General features: G+C 48.0%; 1 protein-coding gene across 1 annotated transcript in view; it reads right to left on the reverse strand.

Annotated features, from left to right (window-relative positions):
- LOC132391075 (interleukin-5 receptor subunit alpha-like) overlaps nucleotides 1-17,289 on the reverse strand; it is a 77,075-nt gene that overhangs the window by 42,825 nt on the left and 16,961 nt on the right. The window contains exons 3-4 of the mRNA XM_059963799.1: nucleotides 1,335-1,455; nucleotides 827-999 (exon numbers count right to left, since the gene is read on the reverse strand). Of these exons, the coding sequence (XP_059819782.1) occupies nucleotides 827-999; nucleotides 1,335-1,455 (294 nt within the window). The remainder of the gene's footprint in view (nucleotides 1-826; nucleotides 1,000-1,334; nucleotides 1,456-17,289) is intronic.

Raw genomic sequence — 17,289 nt, forward strand, 5'->3', positions numbered from 1 at the left:
TCCTTCCAGTTCATCCACTAAACAGTTTAATTTCTTCTCTTTAATGATTTTCTTTACTTTTCAAGGTGGCAGGGGACTAGTCAGTCCATGATCTACATCTGCAGTTCTTCACAACAGCGGGTTCTCATGTTTGGAACTCGCTGAGTGCCCTAGCATTTGCAATATGGCGGGAGATCAAGCCATCAGGGCAGCAATGTATCATGTGGTCAAAATAAGTGACACTGCAGACTGTAACACCGAAACAGCAAGCTGTTGGCCTCCCCTCCCACTGTGGCAGAAGCGATACCTCTCTCCCCCTCATTAGAGAGAGAGACAGCATGTGGAATGTCGATGTGTTGCGATGAACAGTGGTTTGTGATAGAGCTTATTTCAGGATCTCTGTGCTATTGCATGGTCGAAGGCGGGGACTGAGGCTTTTGCTGAGGCAGGTAGGGGTAGGAGGAGGGGAGGGTCCATACTTTTGCAACTGTTTATTTGTGGAAGGGAGAGGGGAAGCTTTGGAATTCTAATGTTTTCCTATCTTTAGTTTTTCTTCCTTTTTCTGGATGCCTGTGAAGAGTAAGAATTGCGGGTTGTATTCTGTATATGTGTTCTGATATTAAACTGAACTGCTGAGCAGACTTGATGGGCCAAAAAGACCAATTCTGCTCCTATGTCTTATGGTCTTAATTTGCATTGCTATTGTTTTATCTTGTTCTACCTCAATGCATTGTGTTGTCTCATGATTTGATCTGCATAATAGCACTATGCACAATAAGCTCCTCACAGTATCTTGGCACAGGTAGCAATAATAAAGCAATACCATCACCAAGAGAGTTGGACTTACAGTACAGTACTGGTACAATATCTCTGCAGTGAGTAGCGTTTGATTGTTGACTGGAACCTATGGCACAAAATGAGATTGAGTCGAAGGGATACTCCTTAAAGCTGTGAACATGACAAGCAACTTTTCCCAGTTCAATCTTGTGACAAGGAGCGAAATGCACTTGGTTTCCTAACCTGGAGAAAAATATGTTAGAAACAGAATAAGTTCCTGTAAAGATGAGCCATCAACCCAGATGACTGGATGCTGCCATTAGAATGAAGGTCAAATACAAAGGTACAGGGGTAAAACTTTAAGCGCAGAGCACTGAAAGGGGCTAATTCAGCAAGTGGCACGTTCAGGTAGTTTGAAACCTGGCCCAGATTAATAAAAAGCTAGAGTCTTATAGTTTAACCATCAAATGGAGTAGTCTTTGCAAAGCAAGTCAAAGGAAAGTTTTATTGTATTCCTTGACCAGCTTCAGCAGGCACTGCAGACTAATGCCAAGTATTTGAATAAATGTTTTGCTTACCCATAGGACAAACAGTACTGTGTCTCTGGTGGTGCTGTCCCAACAACATCCCAGGTACAAGTCATGTGGTTTTCGTTATAAAACAACCAGCTCATGTTGCGAATCGAGAAAGACAGATTACCTGCACACAAGAAATATTTTAATATTTATGTGCTTGTATGGATAGACTGAAGAACAGCTTCTTCCCCCGGTGCTGTAGGACTTTAACAAAATGATCGTTTTCACATCCTTTTCCAGGTGGTGCTGCACATTCTCTGACTCTTCATTCCACCTCTCTTAGTTATATTCTCTTTTAGTTATCCACAACAGGCAGGATTTCCTAATGGTGCAACCGATTTAATTTCACTCCCCATTCCCATTCTGAGATGTCAGACCATAGCTTCCTCTACTACCACGATAAGGCAACTCAGGTTGGAGGTGCAAGACCTCTTTTCCCATTTCCCATTTTCCTCTCACCCCTACTCTTGTCTGCCTATCACTTCCCTCTGGTGCCTCTCCTCCTTCCCTTCCTCCCACAGTTCACTCACTCTCTGATCAGATTTCTTCTTCAGCCAAATTTACCTTTTCCACTAACTACCTTCCAGCATCTCACTTCATCTCACCCCACCTGCCTTCTCCCTCCACTGGCTTCAGTTCCACTTCCCCTCCCCACTTTCATATCCTGGCTTCCTTCCCCTTGCTTTCCAGTCCTGATGAAAGGTCCTCAGCCCAAAGCATCGATAGTTGCTAACTGACCTGCTGTCTCCATAGATGCTACCTGACCTGCTGAGTTCCTCCGGTGCTTTGCGTGTGTTACTTATTCTGATATTGACACTTCAGCGTTTCTTTGCACTATTTCATCTTGCACCAGTATCCTTGCACCATTCTGTTTCTCAATGTACTTATTATTATGTCATTATTAGATGTGCTGACGCATGGCCAAGAAGTTAAGGCGTTAGTCTGGTGATCTGAAGGTTGCTAGTTCGAGCCTCAGCTAAGGCAGCATGTTGTGTCCTTGAGCAAGGCACTTAACCAGTGTCAAGCTGTATTGGCCCTTGCCCTTCCCTTGGACAACATCGGAGGCATGGAGAAGGGAGACCTGCAGCATGGACAACTGCCGGTCTCACATACAACCCTGCCCAGGCCTGCACCCTGGAAACTTTCCAAGGTGCAAGTCCATTGTCTCTGGAGACTAAAGGATGCCTATTACTATTAGATGTGCAACCCCCTCACTGGGGTCTCGTATACAAACTTGGCTCATTGAGCTAACTTTGCTAACTGCCACGTGACTCAGCGGTGAGGAGGCCTTCTTTCAGAAACAACATGCGATTTGGGTTCAACCAAACAGGAAAGTTCGGATGTTCTGATTAAGGAGCATTGTTTGTTGTTAATGCTGTGTAAATACTGCCCCATACAAAATGATCTTTCACCAGAGAAATATCAGGTCATATATCAGTACAAAATTACAAAAGAAATATATTTACCAGTATTTCAGCTTTAACAAACAGCTAACAGAAAAAGTAAACATGGGAGAATCGATGGCATTGGCTTACTTGGAAAACAAATCACCTCTCTCTCTCTCTCTTCAACTCAACTCAATATTATTAACTGAACTGACTTCATTTCTATACCATCATAAGACTGTATCATTTACCACCTAAGCTTGAAGGAGTTTGGGGTTTTATATTTACACACTTATATATGCATAAACTCTGCTAACCTGTTTGATTTATCTGGTTTTATATTACTGATTTATGTAGATACTAATAAATAGTGTTTTGTTTGTAGTAAAACCAAACTCCAGGTGTATTCCATTTTTGCTGGTTCTTTTAACCTGTTACATTGTACGTAACAAAGGCAAATCTGTGTGATGGGGGTCCTTAATGAGGCACCACTCCTTAAAGATATCCTGGTTACTACGGAGGCTAGTGCCCATGATGGAGCTGACTGATTTTACAACTCTCTGCAGCTTAATTCGATCCTGTTCAGTAACCCCTCCCCCCATATCAGACAGTGATGCAGCCAGTTAGAATGTTCTCCATGGTACATCTGTAGAAATTTGCAAGTGTTTTTGGTAACATACCGAATCTCCTCAAACTCCTAATGGGATATAGCTGCTCTCTAGCCTTATTTATTTATTTATTTGTTTATTGAGAAACAGTGCAGAACAGGCCTGTCCTGAGCTTCAAGCCACACCACCCAGCAACCTCCAATTTAACAACCCTAGCCTAATCACAGGAGAATTTACAGTGGCAAATTAACTTACTGTTGGCCATGGTGGAACTAAAATATGGATGAAAACGTCAAACCCGAATGGGTTAAGGGCAGTGGAAGCAGACAAACTAATTGTTTGTTCTTGCCATGTGCATGAAGGGGATGGATGCTGCCATTTTGTTAGGTGTTCTGTGACTCTCTCTTGTGAATTGTTGGAAAACTGATTTTTGCTCTGGGATACCCTTATCAGAGCAATTGAATGTGGACACAGGAACGGTGAAATCTGAGATCATTCTCAGATGAACTCTGGATTGTGTACAAAGGCAGGTTTGTAGAACTAATCTCATTAGACTCAGGGTCTGGGTCATCTGGTTTGACTGCTTTAAAACATTCGGAGTCGAAGGGAACAAAGAGCCAAAAATTACTAGTTGTCACTCCTGGATCAAATAAGAAGGTGTAAGAGGTCAGTCAAATCATCTATAGCCAACAAATCTGAAAGGGAGCCGTTGAACTGGGAAGGAATGGATGTAAAAGCAAAGGTTTTTGGATACAAGATAGCGATAACTCTCCCCAGAGACCCACCATTGCGAGGAAGAGCTGCCACACCAGGGGCAGGGAGAAGAAAGACTCAATCATCTGGCCAACGGAATTTCCCGATTTTGGTGTTATAAATTGGAGAAGTGGTCTGAGTGAGTACTGGTTCAGTAGAATTCATGTTCTAAGTTGTTGGCCCAGGGTCAACATGGTTATGTTGTTGTTTGTGCAGAGACAGTAAAGTGTGAGCTTTGATTAATTAGGGATTGCTTGGTGAGTTTTCTAACTAGTTCCATTGGTGAAAGGCCAACACTGCTCCCTGGTTCCTCTTTGGGCTGTAGGATAAAACCAGAGCACCCAAAGAAACCAAGAGAGAATGTAAAGGTGGTGGGAATTGAACCTGGTTTGGTGGTACTGTAATGCATTGTGCTAACCACTACGCTACCGTGTTTCCCCTGTTCCCTTCCACATACAACAGTACGCTGATAGGTTAAGTGGTTACTGTAAACTGCCTCAAGTGCGGTAATTCAGTATTTGCAGTAATTTGTACAATAAGTATAGAAATCGAGCTCATGTTCATCACTTATGCTAGCAGCTCATTCCACACTCCCATGACCCTTTGAGAGAAGAAGTTTCCTCCTGTGTTCCCCTTAAATTTCTCACCTTTCGCCCTGAAGTGATGACCTCTGGTAGTAGTCACAGCCACCCTCAGTGGAAAAAGCCCACATGCATTTCCCCTGTCTATACCCCTCATGATTTTGTATGCCTCTATCATATCTCCTCTTGACCGTCTACGTTGTACAGAAGACAGTCCTAGATGATTCACCCTTTCCTTGTAACTCAGTTCTTCCAGACCAGGCAACATCTTCGTAATTTTTCTCCACTCTTTCAAGATTGTTTACATCTTTCCTGTAGATAGGTGACCAAAACTGCACACAAGTGTCTGCCTCAACCACTTCCTCTTTCTGTACATTCCATATATATATATCTATATCTATAGAAAACATATCACCCTTATGGAAAACAAGTTGTCCTTAAAGTTCCAATTAAACACTTCCCCTCTCATTTTAAACCCACGGCCTCTAGTTCTTGACTTTTATACGTACTTACTTACTGCCCGTTATGTCACTGGAGCTTCATTGCTGTTTCCGAAACAAGTGTTGTCTTCTGACCAGTTGGGGTTGTTAGCCCTGAGCTGAATCGTTAAAACTGGAGGAAAGAGGTGGACCACTCTTAATCAGGCCTCTACCCTTTGACATGTTTGGCATGGGTGACCCGACCAAGAACCATAGCACAAGGCCCTGACTTCAGCCAACATAGATCTCCAGGTGATCGAGGCACACAAGCCTCCAAACCCTATGATAAAGTTGTAGTCCTCTTGGAGGTCTTGAGTAGCTAACCCTGAGAAAAAGACTCTGCATTCACCCTACGTCCCTCATGATTTTTCATACCCCTATAAGATTACCCTTCAGTCTCGTACACTCAAGAAAAAAGTGAAGCCTGACCAACCTCTCCCTAGAAGTCAATTCAATGTGTCCTAGTCACATTTTTGTCATCCATTCTTGGCTTAAGTCATGCTTTAACTCCAAGTTTTAGACTAGTGTCATTGGATGATTTCATTAAAAATGTTGTCAAATCTCCCAACAAGGAATTCATTAAGAAAATGCACACATAATGCTGGAGGAGCTCAGCAAGTCAGAACTTATTTCGGGCTGAGACCCTTCACCTGCACATCACTATTTCAAAAGATGAGGGAAGGTCACATTTTATTTCCCATTGCCAATTCTCTCAATATCTCAGGTTTATGAGGAAAAGGCAGGGAGGATGGGATTGAAACAAAATCAGCTGTAATTGAACGTGGGATCAGACGCAATAGGTGGCAATAGCTCAGTGGCCACTTCATTAGGTACACCTGTAGACTGGCTGGGGAATGTAAATTTGTAATCAGCAACTCAATGCATAAAAGCATGCAGACATGGTCAAGAGGTTCAGTTGTTGTTGAGACCAAACATCAGCATGGGGAAGAAGTGTGACCTAAGTGCTTTTGACCGCGGAAAGATTGTCAGTACCAGAGGGTAGCCTAAATAGCTCAGAAACTGCTGATTTCCTGGGATTTTCACACACAGCAGTCCCTTGAGGTTACAGAGAATGGTGTGAATAACAAAAAAAAAAAAAAATCCATTGAGTGGCAGTTCTGTGAGCAAAAATGCTTTGTTAAGAGAGAAGTCAGGGGAGAGTGGCCAGACTGATTCAATCTGGCAGGAAGGCAACAGTAACTCAAATAACCACACAATACAACTGTGGACAGCAGAAGAAAATCTCCAAACATGCAAAGCTGAAAACCATGGACAATCCTCAGCAGCCGCTTTATTATATACAGCATCAATCAGTTGATTGGTTGTCATTATGGAAACTCAGTTTTGAGGAACAGAGGGGGTCTCGCTGTTGATTGGTTGAGAAGTGAACTCTGTGCATTGTCCAGAATTTTGCCCACACTAGCTTATAAATGGGATTGAAGGCTACACGTCTTGTAATATCTTAGAAATGACAGCCTGACTGCTCCAAGAACATAGAAATTTGGTTGTGCCTAAGCCAACAGCAACACTGAGGGGAGTACTCTGCAGATCCCAAGAACAAGCCAAGCTATTGAACAAGACCAATATGGTCTACAAAATCTAAAAGGGGGACTGCAGAAAATATTACATTGGTCAAACTGGGAGAAAGCTAACCACAAGGATCCATGAATATCAACTGGCTATCAAGCACCATGACCAGCGCTCCCCAGTCTCTACCCATGAAGGTCGAGAGGGGCACAAATTCGACTGGGCATCAGTAAAGTTATGTCGCAAGCAAAGACACAGCATGGAAGAGAATTCTTAGAAGCATAGTTTTCTGCAAACAATTCTATAAAGAGACATGTAGACCTTGATTCCATTTATAAGCAAATTTGGGGAAAATTCCAGACAACGCAGAGAGCTCACTATGCAACCAAAACCCTCAGGTCACAATTAAGTTTTCGTAATGACGACCAACCAACTGATTGATAAATACCGTTTGTATCTAAAAGCCGAGCATTCGGAGGACTCACAAGTGAACAGCACACTGATGTTGTCTCCTTGTATGCTGATGAAACGTTTGCAAATGGATTACCAAGATCGGAAAACAATTCAACCCAACCAGTTACAGCATTGTGCAGGCCCCTCAGCTCCCGATGTTGTGCAAATGAACCTACCTCCATCTCCTCCACTGGCAGCTCATTCCACACTTGCAATACCCTCTTTGTCCAACCAAACTGTACTTAGCAGTAACCCTGTGTTGAACCTCAATTACATCTTCATTCAGCAATTGTGATGGAACACTCTACAGCCGTCACTGTAGTGCCCAGTACAGCGAGCAGCTTCTGTTTGCTTACTTGTTATGCCTCAATGACCTCCTGTTTTATTCTCTCCACTCTCTGTATTGTATCTTTCTAACAGCTGTTTAAAACAAACCTTTTTTTCCTATATCTAAAATAATTGCTAAGAGATACAGTACATAAATCACCAACCCTCTGCATCTGCCTGCCATCATCGATGGTCTGAACTCATCCCCTCACAATACTCAGAGTATTTCGGTTTCTCTTGTATGCATTGTAGATTTCTCCTCTCTATAAATTTGTGCTGCAAGATGCAGAAGCTGAGGTAAAATCTATGCCTGAGTGTCAACGGCTTTCAGCTCGGCATCAAAATATCAAGCATTCCTGCACTACGTGTAAGGTGAACGTGCAAGATTGACTAACACTGAGGTTTCGAAGCAGAACTGAGAGAGTGTTGCGCCGTTAGAGATGCTGTTGCTGTGAGAAATCAAAGAGTAGAGGTTCTTTCTGCCCTCCTAGCCATGACTTGGCTGACACTTAGCAAAATCTGAAAGTTGTCTGATTATCAGTGAACTGTGAATAGGTTAAGGGTTCAAGATTCAAGTTTATCATGTGTACAGTACTATGCAAAAGTCTTAGGCACATATATGGAGCTAGGGTGCCTAAGACTATCACACAGTACTGTATAATGTTTAAATCAGCAAGGTGGTTGGGAAACAGAAATTAGAGTACTTAGCTTTGTATTTCCTCAGTAGAATTAAGTGTTATTTGGTAACTGAAAAGACATAATATACAGTACTGTGAAAAAGTCTCGGGCACCTCAGTTATATATATATGTGTCCAAGACTTCTGCTTGAAAACATACAGTGAAGTGCATCATTTATGTTAACCAGGGATGTGCAGGGGGTAGCCCACAAGTGTCTCCACTCATTCTGTCGACAAAATAACATGCACGCAATGCATGGCAGAACAACAGCAAAACAAGCCTCGCTCCCCTCGTGCACTCACGCAGTCTAATGAGCACAACACTAAAACACATACTAGAGCAAAGAGATATAGGAGTATGTTTGAACAGATCTCTGGAAATGGGAGAGCAGACTGAGGACGTGGTTAAAATAAAAACGTTTCCAGGATTCTTATCTTTGTCAATAGTGGCAGTGAGTACAACAGAAAAAAAGTCAATAAACAGCTTTAAAATATTGGTTTGGAACACAACTGAAGTGTTGTGCTGAAGAGTGTCACATTGAGGAAAGATGTGAAGACCCTGTATTGAATGTCTGATATCTGATGTGTCTACTACACATTAATTTACAGTGATTCATGTGCAAGATCAGTTAGGACATTTTGAAAACACACAAGTGCCTTTAACCCTTTCATCATTTAAAAAATATTCCAGTCTCATCTGTCTATCACTTCCCCCGGGGCCCCTTCTTCTTCCATTCTTCCTATGGTCCACTCTCCGTTCCTATTATATTCCTCCATCTCCAGCACTTGATCTTCCCCACCCACCTGGCTTCACCTATCACCTTCCAACTAACCTTCTTCCCCTGCCCCCCCCCCCAATTTGAGCCCTAACAAGCTAATTAAGGTCTGAGACCTTGGTAAAGTTATCTGAAAGCGCAAAACTCTTGGGGTGCCCAAACATTTGCATGGTTCTCCTTTCCTTTCTCTCTACTCAAAAATTGTACAAAACAAAAATAGTACACTAATCTTGCTTAAAATGTTGAAAAGAATGTTTCATCTTTAACTTGATGACTTTCGGAGATCAGTTCATCTTCTACTCAACTATTCACAGCAACAGAAATTTTGCCCAGGAGTGGCCAAACTTTTGCATGCCACTGTATATATATCCTTTGATCCTACAGGATCTGCATCATTTTATTAGGCTGTTACTGCTGGGGGGGTGGGGGGGTCTAATGTGTCATTTCAAACAGACCCAATCGCTGAAGGACATTGGTGAACTAGATAGTATCTTTATTCATTTTATTGGTAGTAACCTTGCCTAGTCAATTACCCTACCCACCCTGGGCATTCCCTCTTCTTCCTCGCTTCCATCAGTAGAGGATACAAAAGCCTGAAAGCACATACCATCAGGCTCAAGAAAGCTGATAAGCCTTCAAGAGGACCACAACCCTGTTATAGGGTTTGGAGTCCTCCATGTCTCAATGATCTGGAGAGCTATGCTGGCTGAAGTTAGTGGTTTATTTTTTGGCTTCTGTTATGGTCACCCATGCCAAACAGGTCACAGGTAGAGGCCAGACTAAGAGTAGCCTACTGATCCTCCAGATTTGGGGGTTCAGCTCAAGGCTAGCAACCCTAGCAGTAAAACAAAATTGTTATGGAACCAACAATGAAGAGTCCTTCTGCATCTGAGTAGCCAAGGTATATAAGATAATGAGAGGCATTGATCATGTTGATAGTCAGACGCTATTCCCCAGGGCTGAAATGGCTAGCACAAGAGGGGTAGTTTTAAGGTGTTTGGAAGTAGGTACAGAGGAGGTATCAGGGGTAAGTTTTTTTTACACAGAGATTGGTAAGTGTGTGGAATGGGCTACCGGCGGCGGTGGTGGAGGTGAATACGATAGGGTCTTTTAAGAGACTTCTGGATGGCTACACGGAGCTCAGAAAAATAGAGGGCTATGGGTAAAGCCTAGGTAGTTCTAAGGTAGGGACATGTTTGGCACAGCTTTGTGGGCCGAAGGGCCTGTATTGTGCTGTAGGTTTTCTATGTTTCTATGACAGTCAGAGGACCTTTATTGCTATCCTAAACACCAGCAGCATAATGAACAGTAAGAAAGTGGTATGGCAAATTGGACTCCTGACAAAACAATCTCGTTATGAGCCAAAACATTATTATTTACCTATACAGCCCTTTATCTGTAGTTCTTACACTTTATTCTGCATTGCTATTGTTTTACCTTGTTCTACCTCAATGCACTGTGTAATGAATTGATCTGTATAGTTTGAAAAATAAACTTTTCACTGCACCTTAGTCCGGGGACAATAATAAACCAATGCCAAGGGTGGAGGAATTTACTTCTTCACTGGAATGATATATGCAAAGTGAGTAATCTTTGGCTGCTGACAGGAACCAATGCACAAAGTGTGACGTCTCATCATCATCATCATCGTTATGTGCCATTGTCCCTTGACATTCAGTCGCATTACCATCACTGAATCCCCTGCTATCGACATCCTGGGGGTTACCATTGACAGGAAACTAAACTGGTCTAGCCATATAAACACCATGGCTACCAGAGAAAGTCAAAGGGTAGGATTCCTGTGGCATCTAACTTACCTCCTGACTCCTCAAAGCCTGTCCACCATCTGCATGGCTCAGATAAGGGAATACTCACCACTTGCCTGGATGAGTGCAGGCCCATCAACACTCAAGAAGCTTTCCACCATCCAGAACAAGGCAGCCCACTTGATTAGTACCCCTTCCACAAGCACCCAATCCCCCCATCATCGATGAACAGTTGCAGCAGTGTGTACTATCTACAAGTCGCACTGCAACAACACACCAAACTTCCTAGGGCTACACTTTCCAGACCCACGGCCACTACCATCTAGAAGGACGAGAACAGCAGATACCTGGGAGCACCTGCACTTGGAAATCCCCCTCCAAGTCACTCACCATCCTGACTTGGAAACATATCGCCGTTCCTTCATTGTTGCTGGGTCAAACTCATGGAATTCCCCCCCTAACGGCACTGTGGGTGTACCTACACCTCAGGGTCTGCAGCGGTTCAAGAAGGCAGCTTATCACCACCTTCTCAAAGGCAGCTAGGGATGGGTAATAAATGCTGGTTTTGCTGGCGAGGCCCTCATCCGTGAATGAATGAATAAAATATATAGTTAAATGACAATAAATTAAACTTGACTTGACTCTAACACCTAGCCTAAACTTCCCTCCCCTCACTTTAAAAGTTGTCCTCTCATATTAGCCATAGTTGCGGGTAGCTGCTGCCCTTTTGCAGACCAAACAGATGCAGCCAAATTCCCCAGTTGGTGGAGGATAGAAGGAGGTGCCTGATAGATGGGTTGCTTTGGAGTTTTTCTTAACTGTGCTCCTCTGAGAAGTGTTATGTCCTCCAGCACTCCCCTGAGTCCTTTTGAAAGGCTTTAGAGCACAAGATGCAAAGGATTTTCTGGAGAAGCAATTACCACAATCACACACTGTGGGACTTCCCATGAATGAAGCTGGTTCCCATTACTAAAGTCAGCACTCTATAGCCTTCTAAAGATAGCGTGATGAGATCTCTTGGCAAGTATAAAGGAAGTTCCCTCAGTGAGGCAGGGAAATTTGGTCCAAAGTGTCTTGAAGAAAGAGGTAGTTCCCAAGGTCACTCAGCAAGGAAGTGATGACAACAGCAGATCTTACAGATCTTAGAAATGTTACTTATATTGGAGAGTAAAAAGAAAACAAAATGAGAATGTAGTGTGTTTACAGAGAAAGTTCAGGGCAGCAAGACAAATAAAGTGCAAATGGGAATTTAAGGCTTCATCTTTCAGTGCAGGAGTCCGATAACGGTGGAGTAGATACTGTCCCAGAGTATGGTGGGTAGAGCCTCTCTTGCTGGAGATGGTCATTGCCTGGCACTTGCATGACTCGAATGTTACTTGCCACTTGTTAGCCCAAGTCTGGATATTGTCCAGGTCCTGCTGCATTTGGGTATGAACTACTTCACTATCTGAGGAGTCACGAATGATGCAGAACATTGTGCCGTCGTCTGCGAGCATCCCCATTTCTGACCTTATGATGGACGGAAGGTCATTGATGAAGCAGCTGAAGATGGTTGGTCCTAGGACACTTCCTCGAGGAACTCTGGCAGTGATTTCCTGAGGATGAGATGATTGACCTCCAACCACCACAACCATCTTCCTTTGTGTCAGGCATGATTGCAACCAGCGGAGGGTTTCCCCCTGATTCTCATTGACTCCATTTTAGCCAGGGCACCTTGATGCCATACTCAGTCAAATGCTGATTTGAAGGTGAGGGCTATCACTCGACATGTATATCATCAAATATGACAATGTTTCTCCGGATCAGGGGTAAAGCACCAGGGTACACATGGCACACAAATAACACACAATAACTTTGAAAAGGAAGAATGAAGTTTACAAAAGAATTACGCATAAATAAACAAACTGAAGTCCATAAATTAAATACAGGCAGTCCCTGGGTTACGTATGAGTTCCATTCCTGAGTCCGTCTTTAAGTCGGATTTGTATGTAAGTCATAACAAGTACATCTGGTATTATTTAGTATCAGTTAGTCAAACGTTTGTCTCAGTATATACCATATATTTCTATGCATATAAAACAATTGAGAAACGTATGTATTCCAATAATTAAACCACTGCATTGCTTAGTAATAATTGTAGCTTTCATCAGGGCAGGGCCTTTCACATGCTCCATTATTCTCACTTTACCCGTTATCCTTTAAAACTGTTCTGATCGTTGACCGACTGTAGCCTAATGCTTTTCCGATTACCGATGGCGTATCACCTCTTTCCAAATGCTTTATTATTTCCACTTCATTTTCAATCATGATCGCTTCGCGTCAATGGAACAGAAACGCTGTGGGTGGTGGGTCCCGAGCTGCGCTGGCTCCCGAGGTCCACTGGATCCTCAACACCACTGCACTGAGCCAGATTAAATGGGATAAGTGGGGGCTGTGCCAGGTTTGGGTATTTGATCCTCCACAATATTCAGCGTGGGAATTTAAACTGGAGGTGGCAGTGTCTTTTTTTACGAGGTCGAGTTGTGAACTCGACATTGACCCGGCACGGACGGCACGGGAGTCACTGGATCGAGATCGACCCGGCACGGACGGCACGGGAGTCACTGGATCGACATTGACCCGGCACGGACAGTACGGGAGTCACTGGATCGAGATCGACCCGGCACGGACAGTACGGGAGTCACTGGATCGAGATCGACCCGGCACGGACGGTACGGGAGTCACTGGATCGAGATCGACCCAGCACGGACAGTACGGGAGTCACTGGATTGACGTCGACCCGGCACGGACGGTACGGGAGTCAGTGGATCGAGATCGACCCTGCACGGACGGTACGGGAGTCACTGGATCGAGATCGACCCGGCACGGACGGTACGGGAGTCACTGGATTGACATCGACCCGGCACGGACGGTACGGGAGTCACTGGATCGAGATCGACCCGGCACGGACGGTACGGGAGTCACTGGATCGAGATCGACCCGGCACGGACGGTACGGGAGTCACTGGATCGACATCGACCCGGCACGGACGGTACGGGAGTCACTGGATCGAGATCGACCCGGCACGGATGGTACGGGAGTCACTGGATCGAGATCGACCCGGCACGGACGGTACGGGAGTCACTGGATCGAGATCGACCCGGCACGGACGGTACGGGAGTCACTGGATCGAGATCGACCCGGCACGGACGGTACGGGAGTCACTGGATCGAGATCGACCCGGCACGGACGGTACGGGAGTCACTGGATCGAGATCGACCCAGCACGGACGGCACGGGAGTCACTGGATCGAGATCGACCCGGCACGGGCGGTACGGGAGTCACTGGATCGAGATCGACCCGGCACGGACGGTACGGGAGTCACTGGATCGACATTGATCCGGCACGGACGGTACGGGAGTCATTGGATTGAGGTCGACCCGGCACGGACGGTACAGGAGTCACTGGATCGACATCGACCCGGCACGAATGGTACGGGAGTCACTGGATCGACATCGACCCGGCACGGACGGTACGGGAGTCACTGGATCAACATCAACCCGGCACGGACGGTACGGGAGTCACTGGATCGACGTCATCCCGGCACGGACGGTACGGGAGTCACTGGATCGAGATCGACCCGGCACGGACGGTACGGGAGTCACTGGATCGAGATCGACCCGGCACGGACGGTACGGGAGTCACTGGATCGAGATCGACCCGGCACGGACGGTACGGGAGTCACTGGATCGAGATCGACCCGGCACGGACGGCACGGGAGTCACTGGATCGAGATCGACCCGGCACGGACGGCACGGGAGTCACTGGATCGAGATCGACCCAGCACGGACGGTACGGGAGTCACTGGATCGACATCGATCCGGCACGGACGGTACGGGAGTCATTGGATTGAGGTCGACCCGGCACGGACGGTACAGGAGTCACTGGATCGACATCGACCCGGCACGGACGGTACGGGAGTCACTGGATCGACATCGACCCGGCACGGACGGTACGGGAGTCACTGGATCGACATCGACCCGGCACGGACGGTACGGGAGTCACTGGATCGACATCGACCCGGCACGGACGGTACGGGAGTCACTGGATCGACATCGAACCGGCACGGACGGTACGGGAGTCACTGGATCGACGTCGACCCGGCACGGACGGTACGGGAGTCACTGGATCGAGATCGACACGGCACGGAAGGTACGGGAGTCACTGGATCGAGATCGACCCGGCACGGACGGTACGGGAGTCACTGGATTGAGGTCGACCCGGCACGGGAGTCACTGGATCGACATCGATCCGGCACGGGAGTCATTGGATTGAGGTCGACCCGGCACGGACGGTACAGGAGTCACTGGATCGAGATCGACCCGGCACGGACGGTACGGGAGTCACTGGATCGAGATCGACCCGGCACGGACGGTACGGGAGTCACTGGATCGAGATCGACCCGGCACGGACGGTACGGGAGTCACTGGATCGAGATCGACCCGGCACGGACGGTACGGGAGTCACTGGATCGAGATCGACCCGGCACGGACGGTACGGGAGTCACTGGATCGAGATCGACCCGGCACGGACGGTACGGGAGTCACTGGATCGAGGTCGACCCGGCACGGGAGTCACTGGATCGACATCGATCCGGCACGGGAGTCATTGGATTGAGGTCGACCCGGCACGGACGGTACAGGAGTCACTGGATCGACATCGACCCAGCACGGACGGTACGGGAGTCACTGGATCGAGATCGACCCGGCACGGATGGTACGGGAGTCACTGGATCAAGATCGACCCGGCACGGACGGTACGGGAGTCACTGGATCGAGATCGACCCGGCACGGACGGTACGGGAGTCACTGGATCGAGATCGACCCTGCACGGACGGTACGGGAGTCACTGGATCGAGATCGACCCGGCACGGACGGTACGGGAGTCACTGGATCGACATCGACCCGGCACGGACGGTACGGGAGTCACTGGATCGACATCGACCCGGCACGGAAGGTACGGGAGTCACTGGATCGAGATCGACCCGGCACGGATGGTACGGGAGTCACTGGATCGAGGTTGACCCGGCACGGGAGTCACTGGATCGACATCGATCCGGCACGGGAGTCACTGGATCGAGATCGACCCGGCACGGACGGTACGGGAGTCACTGGATCGACATCGATTCGGCACGGACGGTACGGGAGTCATTGGATTGAGGTCGACCCGGCACGGACGGTACAGGAGTCACTGGATCGACATCGACCCGGCACGGACGGTACGGGAGTCACTGGATCGACATCGACCCGGCACGGACGGTACGGGAGTCACTGGATCGACATCGACCCGGCACGGACGGTACGGGAGTCACTGGATCGAGATCGACCCGGCACGGAAGGTACGGGAGTCACTGGATCGAGATCGACCCGGCACGGACGGTACGGGAGTCACTGGATCGAGATCGACCCGGCACGGACGGTACGGGAGTCACTGGATCGAGGTCGACCCGGCACGGGAGTCACTGGATCGACATCGATCCGGCACGGGAGTCATTGGATTGAGGTTGACCCGGCACGGACGGTACAGGAGTCACTGGATCGAGATCGACCCGGCACGGACGGTACGGGAGTCACTGGATCGAGATCGACCCGGCACGGACGGTACGGGAGTCACTGGATCGAGATCGACCCGGCACGGACGGTACGGGAGTCACTGGATCGAGATCGACCCGGCACGGACGGTACGGGTGTCACTGGATCGACATCGACCCGGCACGGACGGTACGGGAGTCACTGGATCGACATCGACCCGGCACGGACGGTACGGGAGTCACTGGATCGACATCAACCCGGCACGGACGGTACGGGAGTCACTGGATCGATGTCGACCCGGCACGGACGGTACGGGAGTCACTGGATCGAGGTCGACCCGGCACGGACGGTACGGGAGTCACTGGATCCTCATCGACTCGGCACGGACGGTACGGGAGTCACTGGATCGACATCGACCCGGCACGGACGGTACGGGAGTCACTGGATCCTCATCGACTCGGCACGGACGGTACGGGAGTCACTGGATCGAGGTCGACCCGGCACGGACGGTACGGGAGTCACTGGATCGAGATCGACCCGGCACGGACGGTACGGGAGTCACTGGATCGAGATCGACCCGGCACGGACGGTACGGGAGTCACTGGATCGACATCGACCCGGCACGGACGGTTCGGGAGTCACTGGATCGAGATCGACCCGGCACGGACGGTACGGGAGTCACTGGATCGAGGTCGACCCGGCACGGACGGTACGGGAGTCACTGGATCGAGATCGACCCGGCACGGACGGTACGGGAGTCACTGGATCGAGATCGACCCGGCACGGACGGTACGGGAGTCACTGGATCGAGGTCGACCCGGCACGGACGGTTCGGGAGTCACTGGATCGACGTCGACCTGGCACGGACGGTACGGGAGTCACTGGATCGAGATCGACCCGGCACGGATGGTACGGGAGTCACTGGATCGAGATCGACCCGGCACGGACAGTGCGGGAGTCACTGGATCGAGATCGACCCGGCACGGACGGTACGGGAGTCACTGGATCGAGATCGACCCGGCACGGACGGTACGGGAGTCACTGGATCGAGATCGA

The sequence above is a fragment of the Hypanus sabinus genome, chromosome 3 (assembly GCF_030144855.1).
Source record: "Hypanus sabinus isolate sHypSab1 chromosome 3, sHypSab1.hap1, whole genome shotgun sequence".
Lineage (NCBI taxonomy): Eukaryota > Metazoa > Chordata > Chondrichthyes > Myliobatiformes > Dasyatidae > Hypanus > Hypanus sabinus.